At 51.2% G+C, this 16,084-nt stretch overlaps 1 protein-coding gene across 3 annotated transcripts in view; it reads right to left on the reverse strand.

Annotated features, from left to right (window-relative positions):
- Positions 1 to 16,084, reverse strand: part of Pstpip1 (proline-serine-threonine phosphatase interacting protein 1) — a 40,608-nt gene that overhangs the window by 10,126 nt on the left and 14,398 nt on the right. For 2 of the 3 annotated variants that reach the window (XM_031343320.1, XM_031343322.1), the window contains exons 2-3: positions 4,966 to 5,066; positions 4,121 to 4,195 (exon numbers count right to left, since the gene is read on the reverse strand). In XM_031343320.1, the coding sequence (XP_031199180.1) occupies positions 4,121 to 4,195; positions 4,966 to 5,066 (176 nt within the window). The remainder of the gene's footprint in view (positions 1 to 4,120; positions 4,196 to 4,965; positions 5,067 to 16,084) is intronic. The other variant, XM_031343321.1, reaches the window with a different exon arrangement.

The following is a 16,084-nucleotide window of genomic DNA, read 5'->3' on the forward strand; positions in this document are numbered from 1 at the left end:
AACTTCAGGTAGGAGGAGTCTCTGCCGGGCTACCCCAGCTTGAGTCCTTTCCCAGAGTCCCCTCCTGCAGATGAGTGACATCGGGCTGTGCATGTGAGGGAGCGGTGCTTCTGTGCTCCCAGCTTGGGCTTAGGAGTACTAAGTCTCTTAAGGACACAAAAGCAAATGCATAGTGGCACAGCCTGCCCCAAAGTCAGCGTCAGCAGCCAAGAAGCCCCTTGTTGCAAGTTTTCACTGCCTCCCTGCAGGGCGCTCTCCCGCCACCTGGTGGTAAAATGGTCACACGGCACCTGTCACATAACCAATTCCCTTGGTGTCCTTCCAGAGAAGCCCACCTGCCTGTGCTTCAGGGTAGGACAAATATGTTCCATGGGGGCTTCCTCTTCTCCTTGAACAGTTGGGGACACTGAGGTGAAGGAAGAGTGGCAACCTAACAGGACCCCTGGGGATCCAGGCCCTAAGGAGGATTACAGGGTCCTAGCTACTGCCAGGCTTCTTGCCTGACAAGACCATGGAGCAGTAGCAACAGCTTGGGAGCCATGGGATATGCAGATGTGCAGGCCTCTGCCAGTGACCAACTGCTGACTTAGTCCTAGCCTTCTAGTGCTGACACACTCGGGATGAGAATGGCTAGCCCGAGTGATTCCTGCCTCGATCCCACAAGCCAACAGATTGATTATTGCCATTTACAGATAAGGAAACTGAGGGTCATGGAGGCCAAAAACACTCCCCCAGCTATCCAGGTGGTAAGTGGCAAAACTTCAAGGCCAAGGACTGGACCGATCGATGGCTCAGAGGTTAAGGGCACATTCAGTTCTTACAGAGGAGCCATGTTTGGTTACTAGCACCCACATCAGATGGCTCACAGCCCTGTGACCCCAGCCCTAGCCAGCCCTGGCCTTCACGGGCCCCTGTACACAACCACACAGCAGACATACAAACATATTTTTAACAAATCCTAAAAGATAAAATGTCAAGGCTAGCCTTGCAGAGGAAGGCAGGGGCTATCTGGTATGGTGACCCCAGGTTAGAATGCTTCTGACTTTTGGCATCTACCACCAATGTGCACACATGCCACACATCCTGCTGGCCCGTGGCTTGGCTCTCTGGAGACTTGGAAACTCTAGCTGAAGTCTAGTTTCACAGTATAACTGTTCCTTGCTTGGATAGCATGTGCTAAGTCCCTACCCCCCATCCCATCTTAGCATCCCCAGCTCTTGGCCACCTGGCAGCTGGGAAGCTGATATGTCCCAGTTAGAAGCAGACCTTGAGCCTACAGGCAGCTGATGCTGGATTGGGAGCCCTCCACAATGATGTCTTCACTCTGATCGCAGTGGAGCAGAGATCATAAAACATAAGAAATCTCCTCTGATGGGATCATCTCAGCACTCAGGTTTAGGAGGGGTGAAGGTGAGGTAGGCATCAAGGTGCCCATGGGCTATTGTGGCTCATAATGTAACCACAGAGGGATTCACAGGACCTTGGCCCAGGTCCAGTCTGTCTTCCAAGACACCCACAGCATCCCTCTTGGGGCAGCAAGACGAAGAGGGGGAGATGACACTTTTTGAGCAAGGTGAGGGTTTAGGCAGATGCAGAGGACTAGGCAGGAAGGTTGGTCACAGTGCGTGCAGTATCTCGACAGCTCCTAAAATACCTAGCCTGTCCTTACAATACATCAAAAGTCAACAGGGCTCAGGCAGGTTCACTAGGGTAACAAGAGTGAGGTGCGAGCAAAAGCATTCTAAGATGTGACTAAAACTTCCTGTCATTTATGTGGCCTGAGCACCTGGTCCTGTGAGACCCTAGCTAGTGTGAGGCCAGGACCTGAGGCAGGAATGCTGGTTTTTTGGGCTGCACAGGAGGTGATGGCCAGTAGTGCTCTCTAGGTGTGGGCTAGTCACGAAGTCACTTCACCCCCAGGCCTTTGTCTCGCTGTTTACTCAGCTCTGCTACCCTGTCTTATAGACAGAGGGGACAGCTCCTCAGCCCAGGGGACTGGGTGTTGGAGGATGGCCACCAGCCAGGTCCTTTCCTGAGGACCAACGCATCCCACCCCCAAGCGACTAGAACAAGCGTAGCGGACCCATTCTCATTCCCTGCCAAGGGACCAGGTGTTTGACAGACCTCTAACAGGCAGGCAAGGAGAGGGGTCACAGATAGGGCTCACAGATGGGCGACAAGGAGGCGGCCTTTCAGCCTCTTCCTCCTAAACAGAGACTGTAGTCTGGTGGGGTTTGTCTTCCCAGTGTGCTTCCCTACCCCTGCTGGCAGACCATCCAACAAACAAGGGTGGATCGGGACACGCTGTGGTCCTATCAGCCATCCCTTTGTTTAAACCAACCCCACAAAGGTCCCTAAGGCCCCCAGCCTGGTGAGAGAGTGGATTTATTGGTCCTGAGTACCTTCCTGAAAACCCTTCCTCGTGGGTTTTCTCTGTCTGCCTTGCTGTGTGTACTTAACAAAAGCCTTCCTGGAGCAGCTGTTTCTGTCTGCCATGTCTGAGGTTTCACCTGCTGCTGCTTCTTGTGTTCTGAATTCTTTCTGCCCATTCTTTCTTTCTTTCTTTCTTTCTTTCTTTCTTTCTTTCTTTCTTTCTTTCTTTCTTTCTTTCTTTCTCTCTCTCTCTCCCTTCCTTTCTTTTTTTTTAAGATTTACTCATTATTTAGTGTTCTGCCTGCATGTACACCTGCAGGCCAGAAGAGGGCTCCAGATCTCATTATAGATGGTTAGGAGCCACCATATGATTGCTGGGAAATTGAACTCAGGACGTCTGGAAGAACAGTCAGTGCTCTTAACCTCTGAGCCATCTCTCCAGCCCCTGCCTTTTAATTTCTTAACTGCCAGAGAAAATGAAACTGGTCCAGACCCCTAAGACTAACAACACTGTCAAGAGGCCTCTGAACCAAGCTCTTGACAGTGAGGCAAACCTGGAGGTCCTCTTGGAGGAAGTGCCTATGGGGAAAGTCTGCTGCAAAGTGCTAAAGGAGGTGGTCATCTCCGTAGTTTAAAGTCTTAAATTCCCTCGACAGTCCAGGCCATGACATATAGCAGATACTCCATAAATGCTTACTAAGGTCATGGGCAGATGACAAATGCTTGGTCCACAGTTAAAGAAAGAGTGCCACATGGGACAGCAACATCACTTCCTGGATACACCCACGTGCAGGGATCAGCAGGACCTGCAGGGGGCACAGCTCTGAGGGGAGGGGTAAGGTGCAAGCGCTCTAAGTGTGCCTAATGTTGTCATATCTTTGAGCCTTTGTCTACAAGCAGTTAAGACAGGAATGCCCCTCTTCCTCGGGGAACCCCAGACAGCCCTGCTCTCCTACCCAAACCTTGAGCTGCTCTGGTCACTTTATCTTGTCTCTGAGGGTTTGCTTGTCTCCGGCATACCCCTTTGCATGAAGACTACCCCAGGATCCTGACCCCCAGCTCACTGTGCGGCTTCCCCCATGGCCTCTGTACTGGGAAGCCCAGCCACACCTCTGTCTGAGCAAGCAGCATAGAGTTTATCTGCTGTGTGGAGGGACAGGTGAGTCTACAGAGACCCCACTGCTCGCTGAGCACATCTTGCTTGTCACTACAATCACAGACAAGGGCTTGGGACTCCTATAAGGAGTGACTCTCCTGAGGTCATACACAAAACAAGGCAGGCAGACATTGTCCCTCTAGCCTTCTATAAGAAAAAAGCAAGACTGACCCAGGGCTTCAAGGCCCACAGCCATCCTTCTACAATGGGCAGGAGATTGTGGCCTGTCCCCCATTCACAGGATACCCAGCTCATACCCACACTGCGCTGGCTGTTGGTGGCATCTCCCACTCCACTGTCAGCCACAGGTGACTCACAGCCCACTGAGCTTACCTCACACAGACCCCCTGCAATGGACAGGAATAGCACCTGTCACCTGCCCCTCCTGGTTGGGTGAAGGTGAGCCCGGTGTGTCACGTACCCTGCTCTTTCCAGAGCACTAACTAGTACAAGACCCTGATCTCAGGCACCATGCAGGTCCAGACACTCCTGTCCAGTTCCTGCCCAGTCTACCACATCAGAAAGCCCCAAGCCCTGAGTAAAGTCCAGAAGCTCCCTCAGAGGAAAGGTAGAAGCCGTCAGCACTCTTACTTCATCTCTGTCTGGCCGCCAGCCTTGCGTGCTATCTGCACCAGCTCCTTCCCGTACCTCTCCTCCGCCTGGGCCCTGTAAGGACAGAGCAAGCACTGGGTCCCGTTCACCACCACCGGCTGGTCGTGGCCCCAGAATATGTGCAGAACCCAGGTTTTCTCATCATACTTTGCTGGCAGGACCGTTCCTGAGAAGGTTGAGCTCCATCTCCTTCTGGGGATAAATGTCAGTTGAAGACGGGCCTGTCCTAAGGGCTGTTGCATGGTATATGCCCCTGGGGGAAGCCCAGGCCTAAGGGTCACAGGAGACAACAAGGGGCTCTGGCTTTGTATGTGTGTGTGAGTGAGTGTGTGTGCGTGCATGTGAAAGAGAGAGAGAGAGAGAGAGAGAGAGAGAGGGAGAGACAGAGAGAGACAGAGACAGAGAAACAGAGAGAGACAGAGAGAGAGTGAGCATGAGTGCAGGTACATAGGTGCACCTGAGTGTGCTTGAGTGCACAATGTGCCCGTGGGGGTTAAAGGTCAACTTTCCCGCTCCCCCTCACCCCCTCTAAGATTTCATACATGACTATACTATATTTTGCAGAAACAGGGTCTCTGTTGCTTACCATATACCATGGTAGCCAGCCCATGAGGTTCTGTGAATTCTCCTGACACTATCCCTCTTGCTATAAAAGGGAATTTAAACTCAGGTCCCCATGTTTGCTTAACAAGTGATTGACCCACTACGCTACCTTCTCAGCTTTGGCTCTTGGCTTTTGAAAACAGACCCATCCTGATGGCAGCTGAGCTGGAGGGGGCATAATCTGCCCCGTCTGCCTTGACCACCAGCCCTGCCCTGTTTACCTCTGTCTGAGCAGCTCTTCCACGTCCTTGCACATCTTCCTGCCATCCAGCAGTCTCTGCAGTAGTACCTCATACCCTGTGTGGGCCGTGAAGTCCCTGCACTGAAACACATAGGACATCATAAGAGCCCCTGAAGGGAAGCAGGAACCCTGCTGAGAACAGCTTCTGTCTGGCCTCCACGGCAGGAAGGACCCTGCTGAGCCTCCATGATGGCTGCAGCCCCCAGTTCTCTCTCCTGGAATACCTGGCATTACTCATGGCCTTATGACTTTAGCTAAGTCAGGAGGCAGGTTCAGGAAGTAAAAGTGACAGACAGATGATCATAGCACCCCAGCGGCCTGGCTCCGGGTCTGCTGCACCCCCCAGCTGTGAGTCATCTCTCAACTGGGGTGAAAGGACATCTCTGAGAATTCTTGGAAGCAGCTGACCTTGTGCCTAGGCCTTGCTAAGACAGTCCAGGTGACCCCTGACTAACTTGACACCCATGTCCCTCACTAGTGGATTCTGAGCAACCAAGTGTGGGCAACCAGAGGACAGAACAGGAAGTTCACAGAAGTTCCTGCAACATGCCACACCTAGGCCTCCTTCTGCAGCTCTCCTGGGTCCCTAGTGTGTGGCTGATTACAGGGCACAAATCCTGGAAGAAAGTGGGGGACATCTCTCTCCCTTCAGGGTCCTCATATTCATCGACCCTCCACCCTTGGGAGGATGGGGAGATCTGACATCTCCCTGGTCTATCTTCTGTATTGCCTCAGATCTTCTCAAAGCCCCAGTGAGTGAAAGGAACCCCAGCGCTCCCTGAACACACATCCAGAACCACCCGCAGAGCCTGTCAGAAGTCAACGAGTCTCTCCAGGGCTCACCCATACTTAACCTGACTCCTGCCTGTGCTCTAGGCCTCCCCTCAAATTATGAGTATGTGGGAAGCATGGATGGATAGTCAGGAAAGGAGCTGAGGGTATGGCTTAGAGGTAGGGCGATTGATTGCCTAGCGTACAAGTAGCCCTGGCTTACATCTCCAGGAAGCTCCCTGCAGGGGGTCTACAGAAAATCAAATGTTGGGAGGAGTACAGAGGCCAAGCATAAAGGAGCACCAGACTCGGCTAGCTTGGAAACACTGAATCTCTCTCAGGTTTCAGCCTCCAAGCTCACGGCCTTATGACAAGGCCCTTCTTTGAGCAGCCTTGCAGAGGACTGGGCCAGGACCACAGCCCACAGGCCACTGAGACATGAATCTAGGCCTTAGCTGGCTGTCTGAGACCCCAGTCTGAGAGAATTGCCCCTTCAACCTACTGCAGGTCCATTTGGGGCAGGCACCTCCCACCTCACTCCTCCCCTCCCTGCCCCCCAAGTCTAGGCTGCATCATCCTGAGCCAGGTTCCTTTAGTTTAAAGCCTTTTTAAAGGACAGCCACTTCTTTGTGAGCTAAGATCACCGCAGCCTCTGCCCTCCCTGGGAACTCCCAGGTCAAGGCCTGTAGTAGCAAGGAAAAAATGAGTGAGAAGCCGCAGATGCCCCCCCCTCCACCTTTCCCTGTGGGGTCACTGAACTGAGTGTAAGCATTCAGGCCATAAAACCACAGAGCCCAGAACTGTGAAGGATTCATCCAGTGCCCCTGAGCCCTGGGGCTTAGCAGTTAAGACCACTGACTGCTCTTCCAAAGGTCCTGAGTTCAATTCCCAGCAACCATATGGTGGCTCACAACCATCTGTAATGGGATCTGATGCCCTCTTCTGGTGTGTCTGAAGACAGCTATAGTGTACTCACATACATAAAAAAAATTAAAAAAAATTTAAAGAAAGAAAGAGAAGCCGGGACAGTAGTATACTCACATACATAAAAAAAAATTTTTTTAAGAAAGAAAGAAAGAAAGAAAGAAAGAAAGAAAGAAAGAAAGAAAGAGGAGCCAGGCAGTGGTAGCACACGCATTTAATCCCAGCACATGGGAGGCAGAGGCAGGTAGATTTCTGAGTTCGAGGCCAGCCTGATCTACAGGGTGAGTTCTAGGACAGCCAGGGCTACACAGAGAAACCCTGTCTCAAAAAACCAAAAGAAAAAAGAAAAAAAAAGTAAGAAAGAAGGAAGGAAGGAAGGAAGGAAAGGAAGGAAGGAAGGAAGGAAGATGAGCCCCAAAGGAAGGAAGGACTTGCCTGGGACCATATTTCAAATTACAGGGAGGGCTACCAGGGTCTATGTTTCCTGCTCCCAAGCCTGACTCTCTAGAGGGATCTTTTTGTCCTCTGAGCCCCAGGAAGAAAGGAAGACCAAACCAGACTTACACCTGCCATGCTGGAGGACCTGAAAGGCGGAAAGACACCCAGAGGTCCAGGTCTTCAGGAGCTAGAGTCCCCAAGGCACCTGCCGCAGGCTGGAGACTCCCGTCCAGTCCCTGTGTGCCGCTGTGGCATTGGACAGAATGAGCCACAGTCACAAGTGACCCAGCTGTTCTAAGGAAGTGCCAAGTCCCTCAGGACTGCCTGTCGTGCCTCCCATCCCTGTCTACCCCCATTCCCCTCCTCCCATACTAACCACCTCTCAGTGGATAGACTTTTCTAGAAAAGAAGCACTCAATCTGAAGGTCACCCATTTACCCAAGGCAGAGTCACCCAGGGTTGTCCTGGCTTCTTCTCTTCTCTTAGCTCCTCAAGTTCACCCTTAGCCGGTCAACCAAATCCTGCCCATGTTTGTACTTTAGATTAAAGCACGGAAATAGAACCCAGTGTAGGACAACTCAGAGGTTAAGAACACTTACTGCTCTTGCAGAGGACCAAGTTTAGTTCCCAGCACCCATGCCAGGTAGCTCACAACCTCCTGACACCCTCTTTTGGCGTGTGCAGGCACCCACATGCACATATGAGACGAATCTCTGAAGTAAACGGAAGCATTACTTGAAATCCACTACAACTTGCTGGGCATTTGCCATGAGAAGGGCTTTGCAGCAACTGTCAGTGTGGATCTTCTGCAGCCCCAGGCACTCCAGGACCTGAGCCGTTCCCAGACACAGCCATCCAGAGCCTATGACTTCTACTTCCAAGACACCATTCAGGACAGCCTGGCTTTGATAATCAGCAGCCAGCAAACACCGAGGCCTAGCCTCATCTACCCTTGTTAGCATTTTAGCAGCATTCCTTCTAGGCTTTGCCCAACAGTTACCTGGCAACAGCCAGGTAGGCCTGGTTTGCTATAGAAGGAACTGTTTGGCCTCCCTTTGCTCTCTCTGACCCTTTCCTCTCTCTGACCCCTTTCCCCAATCTCCCTTTCTCCCTCTCCCCTCCCCCTCCCCAACTCTCTCCATATGTTCCCAGCCAGCCTCTCAGCCTCCCCCACTCTCTGTATCTATTTCTCTCCCCTCTCTTTCTCTTTCTCTGCCTCTACTCCCTTCTCAACCCCCTTCCATGCACCCAAATAAACTCTTCTATTCTATACTAGACCATTCTATGGCTGGTACCTTGGGTGGGGGGAGGTATGACTGGCATGGACCTGCTGAGCCACCCCCTCCCGCCACACCGTACCATGCTCTACAAAACATACCCTTGGCTTTACATAGCACACCCACCCTCAACAGCCCTTTTAGCATTCCTTGCTCTGGTTGAGCCCTTGTGCCCTCCCTGGTCATCCATTTTTAGTTTTCCTTAGAACTGGCCGATTCTAAAGTCCCACAACTGAGCTGCATATCATCAGTTCCCTTGATAACTTGGCTCTGCTGAAACCACTCAAGAGCGGGTTATGAAAATTATGTTTGCTTAGGCCACTACTCAGGAACCTGATGGCCATTTCTGTGTAAAATCACTGTTCTTCGCCAGAGTCTCCACAGGTGTCATTTGAGTGACCCTTTACCTCAAGAAGCTGAAGTTCTCCTCAGATAAGTTAACGCCCCACTTTCTGGCCATGAAGGGCTGTACATTTTGCACATGGGCAGACCACAGATGACTATGACCCCAGTCACTCACTATTCCCTACACCTCGGACCATCCTACCTCCGGACTCATGAAGAGTCACAAGTCCTCTCCTGGGAGCAAGTGGATGTGAGACTTGGGCCTCAGTCTCCCTTAATTCACTCCTAACAAAGATTTCCGTGGCTGGGACGCTGGCCATGGGGAGGGCAGCCTGGTAGTAGCGAGCTTGGTTGAGTACCTACCCCATGGTGTGTGGGCACCACACCAGAACCTCCCAGACTTTGTCCTGATGAAAACACCAAGACCCAGGGAGAGAGAGAGTACAATGAGGACACAGGAGGGTAGGAGACTGCCCAAGCCAACTTGACAGAGCCTGGAGTCTTCTAGGTTGGCTGGGCCTCAGAACCACAGCCCCACAGGCATTCAAACCAAGGAGGGCCACTGAGCATTCAGCCCAGAAGTTATTTCACTTTTAAGCATCTTTAAAAAATATCTTTTGGTGTGATTCAAAACAAAACCCTGTTCAGGAGGTACATGGTGGCGGTGGGTGGAGATAGGTTTTGGTATTAGAGCTAAAGTGTTTGCTAAGCAATCATGAGGACCTGAGTTTGATCTCTAGCAACCATATTTTAAAAAGCCGGGTATGGGGACACCCATTTGTAACCCTGGCATGGGAGAGGTAGGGACAAGCAGATCCCTGGATCTTGCTGGGCAGCTGCCAGCCTAACTGAGCTCTGAGTTCCAGAAAGAGACTCTGTCTCAATAAACAAGGTGAATCTCTCTCTCTCTCTCTCTCTCTCTCTCTCTCTCTTTCTCTCTCTCTCTCTTTCTGTCTCATATGCATCCACAGGCCATAGCTTTTGGGGCTGCACATAATGACACAGTGCCTGTAACCCCAGTCTCCCAGTCTCAAAAACAAACAAAACAAGTCAGGCAGTGGTGGCGCACACCTTTAATCCCAGCACTTGGGAGGAAGAGGCAGGTAGATTTCTGAGTTCGAGGCCAGTCTGGTCTACAAAGTGAGTTCCAGGACAGTCAGGGCTACACAGTGAAACCTGGTCTCAAAACAAACAAACAAACAAACAAACCAAAACAAACTACAGCAAAATATAAGCAAACTAGCACTCCAGGACCCAGGCCAGAACAAAAGATATCTCTAGAAAATGATTACAAAAGTTGTCTCCACCTTACAGCAAGGCTGTGTGTCAGGATTTAACCCAGGTGCCATAGGCTCACAGGTGTGCCAGGCTGATCACAGCAACGCTGTCTATAGACAAAGAAACACCTGAAAGTAGTTACAAGCCACACCTTGCCCCGGTGGCCCAGTAATCATTCATGTCAGGCCAGGGTCTCTGGAGGTTAGTAAAGACAGTGCATTCAGCTAGAAGCCCCCCCTGAGCCAGGTGTTGGGTCAACTTTGCCATGTGGCATATGGCCACTCTAAACTCTAGGGGACCAACCTAAGCCTCCAGGAGAACAGGCCCAGGAAATCTGAGGGTAGGAAGACACATCTTCCTGCCTTAGCCTTGAGAGAGTATAGAAGAAGTCCAGTTGCCTTGTTATGCAGGGGTGGTCTGCTGACCCCTCTGAGGTTGCAGGGGTAGGAGTGTGCCACTTCAGGCCTGTGAGCTGTCAGACCCCGGCATGCCTCACTGATTGTATGGAGAAATGACCCCCACCTCCCTACAACTTCCTCCTTTCCCTGCTCAGATGGCTCTTGGCGGCTACCAGGGTTAGCCACAATGGCCAGGCCCCCTGAGCAAGCTACTTCCCCTTCTTGGGCCTGCTTTCCTCATCCAGGATGTTTGGGCAAGAGGCTTTCTGTAGGCTAGACCTTCTTAGGGTCCTGGAGATCAGTACTGGCCCCTGGAGTTCCACAGACTAGTCCTGGGAACACGCATGTACACCATGGCCCTGGCTGTTCCCAGCAGTTCCTGGCTGTTCCCACCTCTTTCCCTGTGGAAATGGCTCTCCAGCTCTCACTACATAGGTGGTCTGAAAAGCACATGAGCTAGGGTGGCCACGTGAGGAAAGCAAACTGATCAGAGCTAGTCCTGAGGCAGGTCCTGGGGTCCAGATTGTAACTCCCTTCCCTATTTACAAATAAGGAAAATGGGGCCCAGACAGGTTACATGACTTGGAAGACAGTCAGCCAGAACTTGAACTCAGATGGCCCAGACCAGGAACCTGGTCGGAAGCCTTCATTACTTTCTCTGTCTGTCTGTCTGTCTGTCTGTCTGTCTGTCTGTCTGTCTGTCTGTCTGTCTGTCTCTGTGTGTCTGTCTCTCTCTCTCTGTCTCTCCCAGGCCCCATACTCAAGACTGACCACCATTCTCAGGACTGACCACAGGCTGCTTGGTCAAATCTAGCTTCCTATGCCTGCTCCTCCCAGCTAGCCAACATCCCTCTACCAGAGAGAATCTTACACATACCATGGCTATGTGGCCTGGCTGGAGAAAATGAGTCAGGCTGCCCTCCCCCCATCCCAGATCCCCTTGGAGGAGGGGAGCGCCATCTTCAAAGGTTCCCATGAATAGAATTCCAGAACAAAGAATACGGGAGACAGAAAAACTCCTAGCCTTGCAGGAGGCCTGGGTTTTGGTTTTAGTTTTCATGCACCAGGACAACTGAGCTGATGTCACCTATCTCAGGCCTTCCAGACTGGGGAGGGTACACAGAGAGTGACTTTCAGAAGGTTTCAGCAGGGTGTTGATCTAAGCCTAAGCTTTGGCTTCAGTTGGACCAGTGGCTTCATTTTCCCTTGCAATTCAATTTAGGGTATGGCTTGCAGCTGTTGACAGAGTGGAGTGAGAAGTGGGGCCTGGAGTGGGAGCGTTAAACAAGAATTGCATCAAAATTTTACTTGGGAGTCTGGAGAGAAGGCTCAGTGGTTAAGAGCACTGGCTGCTCTTCCAGAAGACCTGGGGTTGATTTCCAGCACCCACATGGCAGCTTACAACCATCTGTAACTCCAGTTCCAGGGGATCTGATGCCATTTCTGGTCTCCATGAACATTGGGCATGCATGTGGCACAGAGACATACATAAATATATTTATTTTAACCAAGAACCAAGCAGAAGCTTAACTCTCTTCACGGGAGGAGTTCCTGACAGGGAGAGGTGTCCCTTCCCACCCACAGCAGCTTCATGGAACAAACCCATTGGGACAGGTTAGGGGATTAGCAATGGCAGCTGTAGGAAGCAAACATTTCAGAGAGACTGTAAGGAAGGCAGAGAACCTGCAGAGGCAAAGCGGCTGCCCTGTGGCACCTGCCAGCTGGGACAGCAGCACCAGTTACAAGAGCGGTCGGTCAGTCGGGAAATAAGACTCCTTCAGAGCCCCTGCTCGCATCCTGACCACAGAGGCGTCAGAGGGGCAGTAATGCCACCGAGGGGCAGCAATGAGGAACATGACTAGTGAGGGACAGTTCCTCAGCCCTGCCCCCTCTTCCACCAGCGCTCCCTGCACCAGCTGGGAGAGTGGGAACTCTACATGAGACAGTAAGATTTGAGTACTAGGTTGGCCCCACCTGGCTTCTATTTGAAAATGGCTAGAAAAGCCCCGGAGATGCTTGAGTGTGGAGGTGACATTTGTAAGGCAGAAAAACCATATTACATTTCCCATTGCACCTCAGTACAAGTGGGCCCTTCCTAGTGTCTCATGGGCTTGTTTGGTTGGTTTTTAGTTTTTGATTTTTGATTTATTTTATTCATATGAATACTCGGTAGCTGTCTTCAGACACACTGGAAAAGGACATCGGATTTTTTTTTTTGTTTCAAGACAGGGTTTCTCTATGTAGCCCTGGCTGTCCTGGAACTCACTCTGTAGACCACCTGGAGGGCATCTGATCTTATGACAGATGGCTATGAGCCACCATGTGGTTGCTGGGGATTGAACTCAGGATCTCTGGAAGAGCAGTCGTTGCTCTTAACCACTGAGCCATCTCTCTAGCCCCTATTTTTTGTTTTTTTGACACAGGATTTCTCCATGTATCCCTGGCTGTCCTGGAAACTGTAGAGATCTGCCTGCCTCTGCCTCCCATTCTGCCTTTCTTCTCTCAGTCATTTGACAGCAGGGACCCTGCCGCCACTGTGTTCCTTCCTACACTTACAACTGCTTTCCTGTTTCTTGTCTCCTGTGGTCTCAGAAACCCAACCCCAAAGGCTTCCCCCCCACCCCCCGGAGCCTGACATGGTGAACACATGTCCTGATGTCCTGAACTCCAGGAAGCTATTCATTACCCACCCCTGTGTCTGACCTAATAGACTTGAGACTATCAAAGCCTTCAAAGTAGAGCCCGGGCAGGCCACTAGCTTCACCAGTTCCAAAGCTAAGAATGTCATCAAAGAGCATCTAAAACCTAGGTCAGCTTCTGTACTGGCTGGTTTTGTGTGTCAGCTTGACACAGGCTGGAGTTATCACAGACAAGGGAGTTTCAGTTGGGGAAGTGCCTCCATGAGATCCAGCTGTGGAGCATTTTCTCAATTAGTGATCAAGGGGGTAGGGCCCCTTGTGGGTGGTGCTATCCCTGGGCTGGAAGTCTTGGGTTCTATAAGAGAGCAGGCTGAGCAAGGCAGGGGAAGCAAGCCAGTAAGGAACATCCCTCCATGGCCTCTGCATCAGCTCCTGCTTCCTGACCTGCTTGAGTTCCAGTCCTGACTTCCTCTGGTGATCAACAGCAATGTGGAAGTAAGCTGAATAAACCCTTTCCTCCCCAATTTGCTTCTCGGTCATGATGTTTGTGCAGGAATAGAAACCCTGACTAATACAGCTTCCTTCCTTTGCTGTGATGCATCTACATGTATGACCACCAATGCATTTGATATATCAAACACTTCCACATGGACCATACCGTTTGGGGCAACTCATCCTGGGGCTAAAGCCATTCATATTTGGCTTAAGCAGAAGCTCTTATTCCCTTTAAGGCAAGAGTTGTTCTGTGTCCAGTTGGGCTAACTAGAGCTTAAAGTAGAAAGAAGTTTCCAGAAGCTCCCACCAAGTCGCAGTCTGATGGCCTCCTCTGGCCTCACTAACCTGCCAGGATTTGGGGATGGGTGGTTCCACACTGCACTCCAAATTACAGGGGAGCCACAGGGCTGTGGCTGACAGCTACCCTGCAGCCTCAGGACCTCAAAGGAGAGAAAGCACTGTGAATTTTCAGGCCTGTCTAGGAACCACCTGAGGAGATGTGAGTGTGGCGGTGGGCCTGCTGCACATGAACTAAGTCACACTGAGCACAGGGTGTGGAGTGGTCCTGAGGATGTGGGAAGTGGGTGTGAAGGAGGCTGCTCTGTTCGGTGAGCATACCTGCTTTTGAATAAGGCCTAGCTGGTCGACAAGCCGTATGCTTTCAAATGGGCCTCTGTGGCCAGGCATGACATATACCTTTAATTCCAGCATTTGAGGGCCAGAAATAAACAGATCTCTTGGTTTACATTCATGGTCAGCCTGGTTTACATAGCAAGTTCCAAGACAGCCAGGGCTACATATAAAACCCTGCCTCAAAAAAACCAAAAAACAAAAACAAAAAACAAGCCTCAGTTGTGAGGAATGAAAGGAAGCAGTTTGCCTTATAGGAGTCCCTTTTATAACAAGCTAGGCCTACGTGGCCATTGTTCTGGAAAGCGCTGCTGTGACCCACCTACTCTGCCTTGTCTAAAGGCTCGTCTCATCCTCTGTTTCTGTCTCCTGATTTATGAAACCAAAAGGTTAGAAATGAGGCGGGGCAGGGGGCGGCACTGGGGAGAGAACACCTTGCAGGCAGAGAACAAGATGGAGATGAATCCCTTGGGTGGAGAAGTCTATTCTTATATCCACTTTTAGGGTAGCAGGTAGTAGAGACAGGGATGAGGTGGAAGAGGAGGGGGAGGAAGAGGAGGAAGAGGAAGGAGGGCAGGGACAGATAGAGACAACAGAGAGCCTAAAGAAGTGGTGCACAGCTGGCCAGAGCAGAATCACATCAGGCAAATGGAAGGATCAAATCATTCCAGGGAACACAAAGAAAGAGGCAGATTCTAAATTCAGAAGGGAGCCAGTGGGGACGTAGGAGATGGTGGGGTACAGACCAGCATGAATCTGGTGATCTTGCTACAGGATCCCTCCCAGTCCTCAAAGAACTTGCAATGTCAGTACGTGACTACTTATATCACAGAGCGGTGGCTCGGAGGGTCATCGAGGCTAATGATGCACCATCTGCGGGGAGCCTGCCCTGCCATGATGATTGGCAATCATTCCAAAGCTCACCAGGGTCTGGGGAAGAGAGAGTAGGGTAGGAGGCAGATGCCTTGGGTGAGGGTGAGTCAATCAAGAAGTGGTGGGGCTTCGGAGAGGCAGGAACCATGCCTCCCCTGACAACCATGAGACTAGGAGCGGACACAGACCCTTACAGTAAACCTGGAGGGTCCCAGGCTGTCTCCAAAGAAAGGACAGGCTCTGCTTGTGGCATGCTCCTAACTGATCCACACAGGGCTCCTTTCTATAGCCTATGAGGGACTTCATCTGGAACCAAGCACCAAAGGCTCAGACATTGTCGAAATGCCACCCCCAGTTATCACAGCCCCTCCCCTTTCCTACCAGATGATGTCTCAGAAGGGCAGTGGCCTGAGAGGGAGGTCCTGCAATGGACACACAAGAGCTGGTCATCAGGTTCTGAGTCTGCTAAGTCCACTAATACCTACGTGACCTTGGACTTGTCACTTAACCCCTAGAGCTGAGACCACTGCCTGTGTGAAGTAGGATAAACATCCCCTCAAGGGGTTGAGAGAATTCAATGAAATGACTCATAAAGGAGGTCATACACTCAGCGAGCTGCTTCTCGAAAATGGCGCCTGTTGTGGTTAGCACATATTGACTAAAGGACAAACAGAAAGGAAATTGAAAAGGAGAACTGGGGTTGGAGCCTCACTGTGACACTTCTCTGTGTCTCAATTTTTCCATCTGGAAACTGGGTTGAATATGTATACCTTGTACTCTGCAAGGCTGATGTGGGATAGCCTGCTTTGTGGCTTCAAATTGCAGTGGGGTTGGGTTTCCTCAAAAGACAGAAATGAGCCAGTGGACCTGTAGGGGAGTCCATTCCTGTCCCACTCCCTCTGGAGAAAGCCTTTCAGGTTCTTCTGCAGCCTCAGTAGGGTCTGGACACAAGAGTGGCCCCCTGTTCTGGCTGAGCTGTTTCCAGGGCTCAGAGTTAGCCAGGCTTTGTACTTCAGTGTGTGTGTCTGAGA

The sequence above is a fragment of the Mastomys coucha genome, unplaced genomic scaffold, assembly GCF_008632895.1.
Source record: "Mastomys coucha isolate ucsf_1 unplaced genomic scaffold, UCSF_Mcou_1 pScaffold23, whole genome shotgun sequence".
NCBI lineage: Eukaryota > Metazoa > Chordata > Mammalia > Rodentia > Muridae > Mastomys > Mastomys coucha.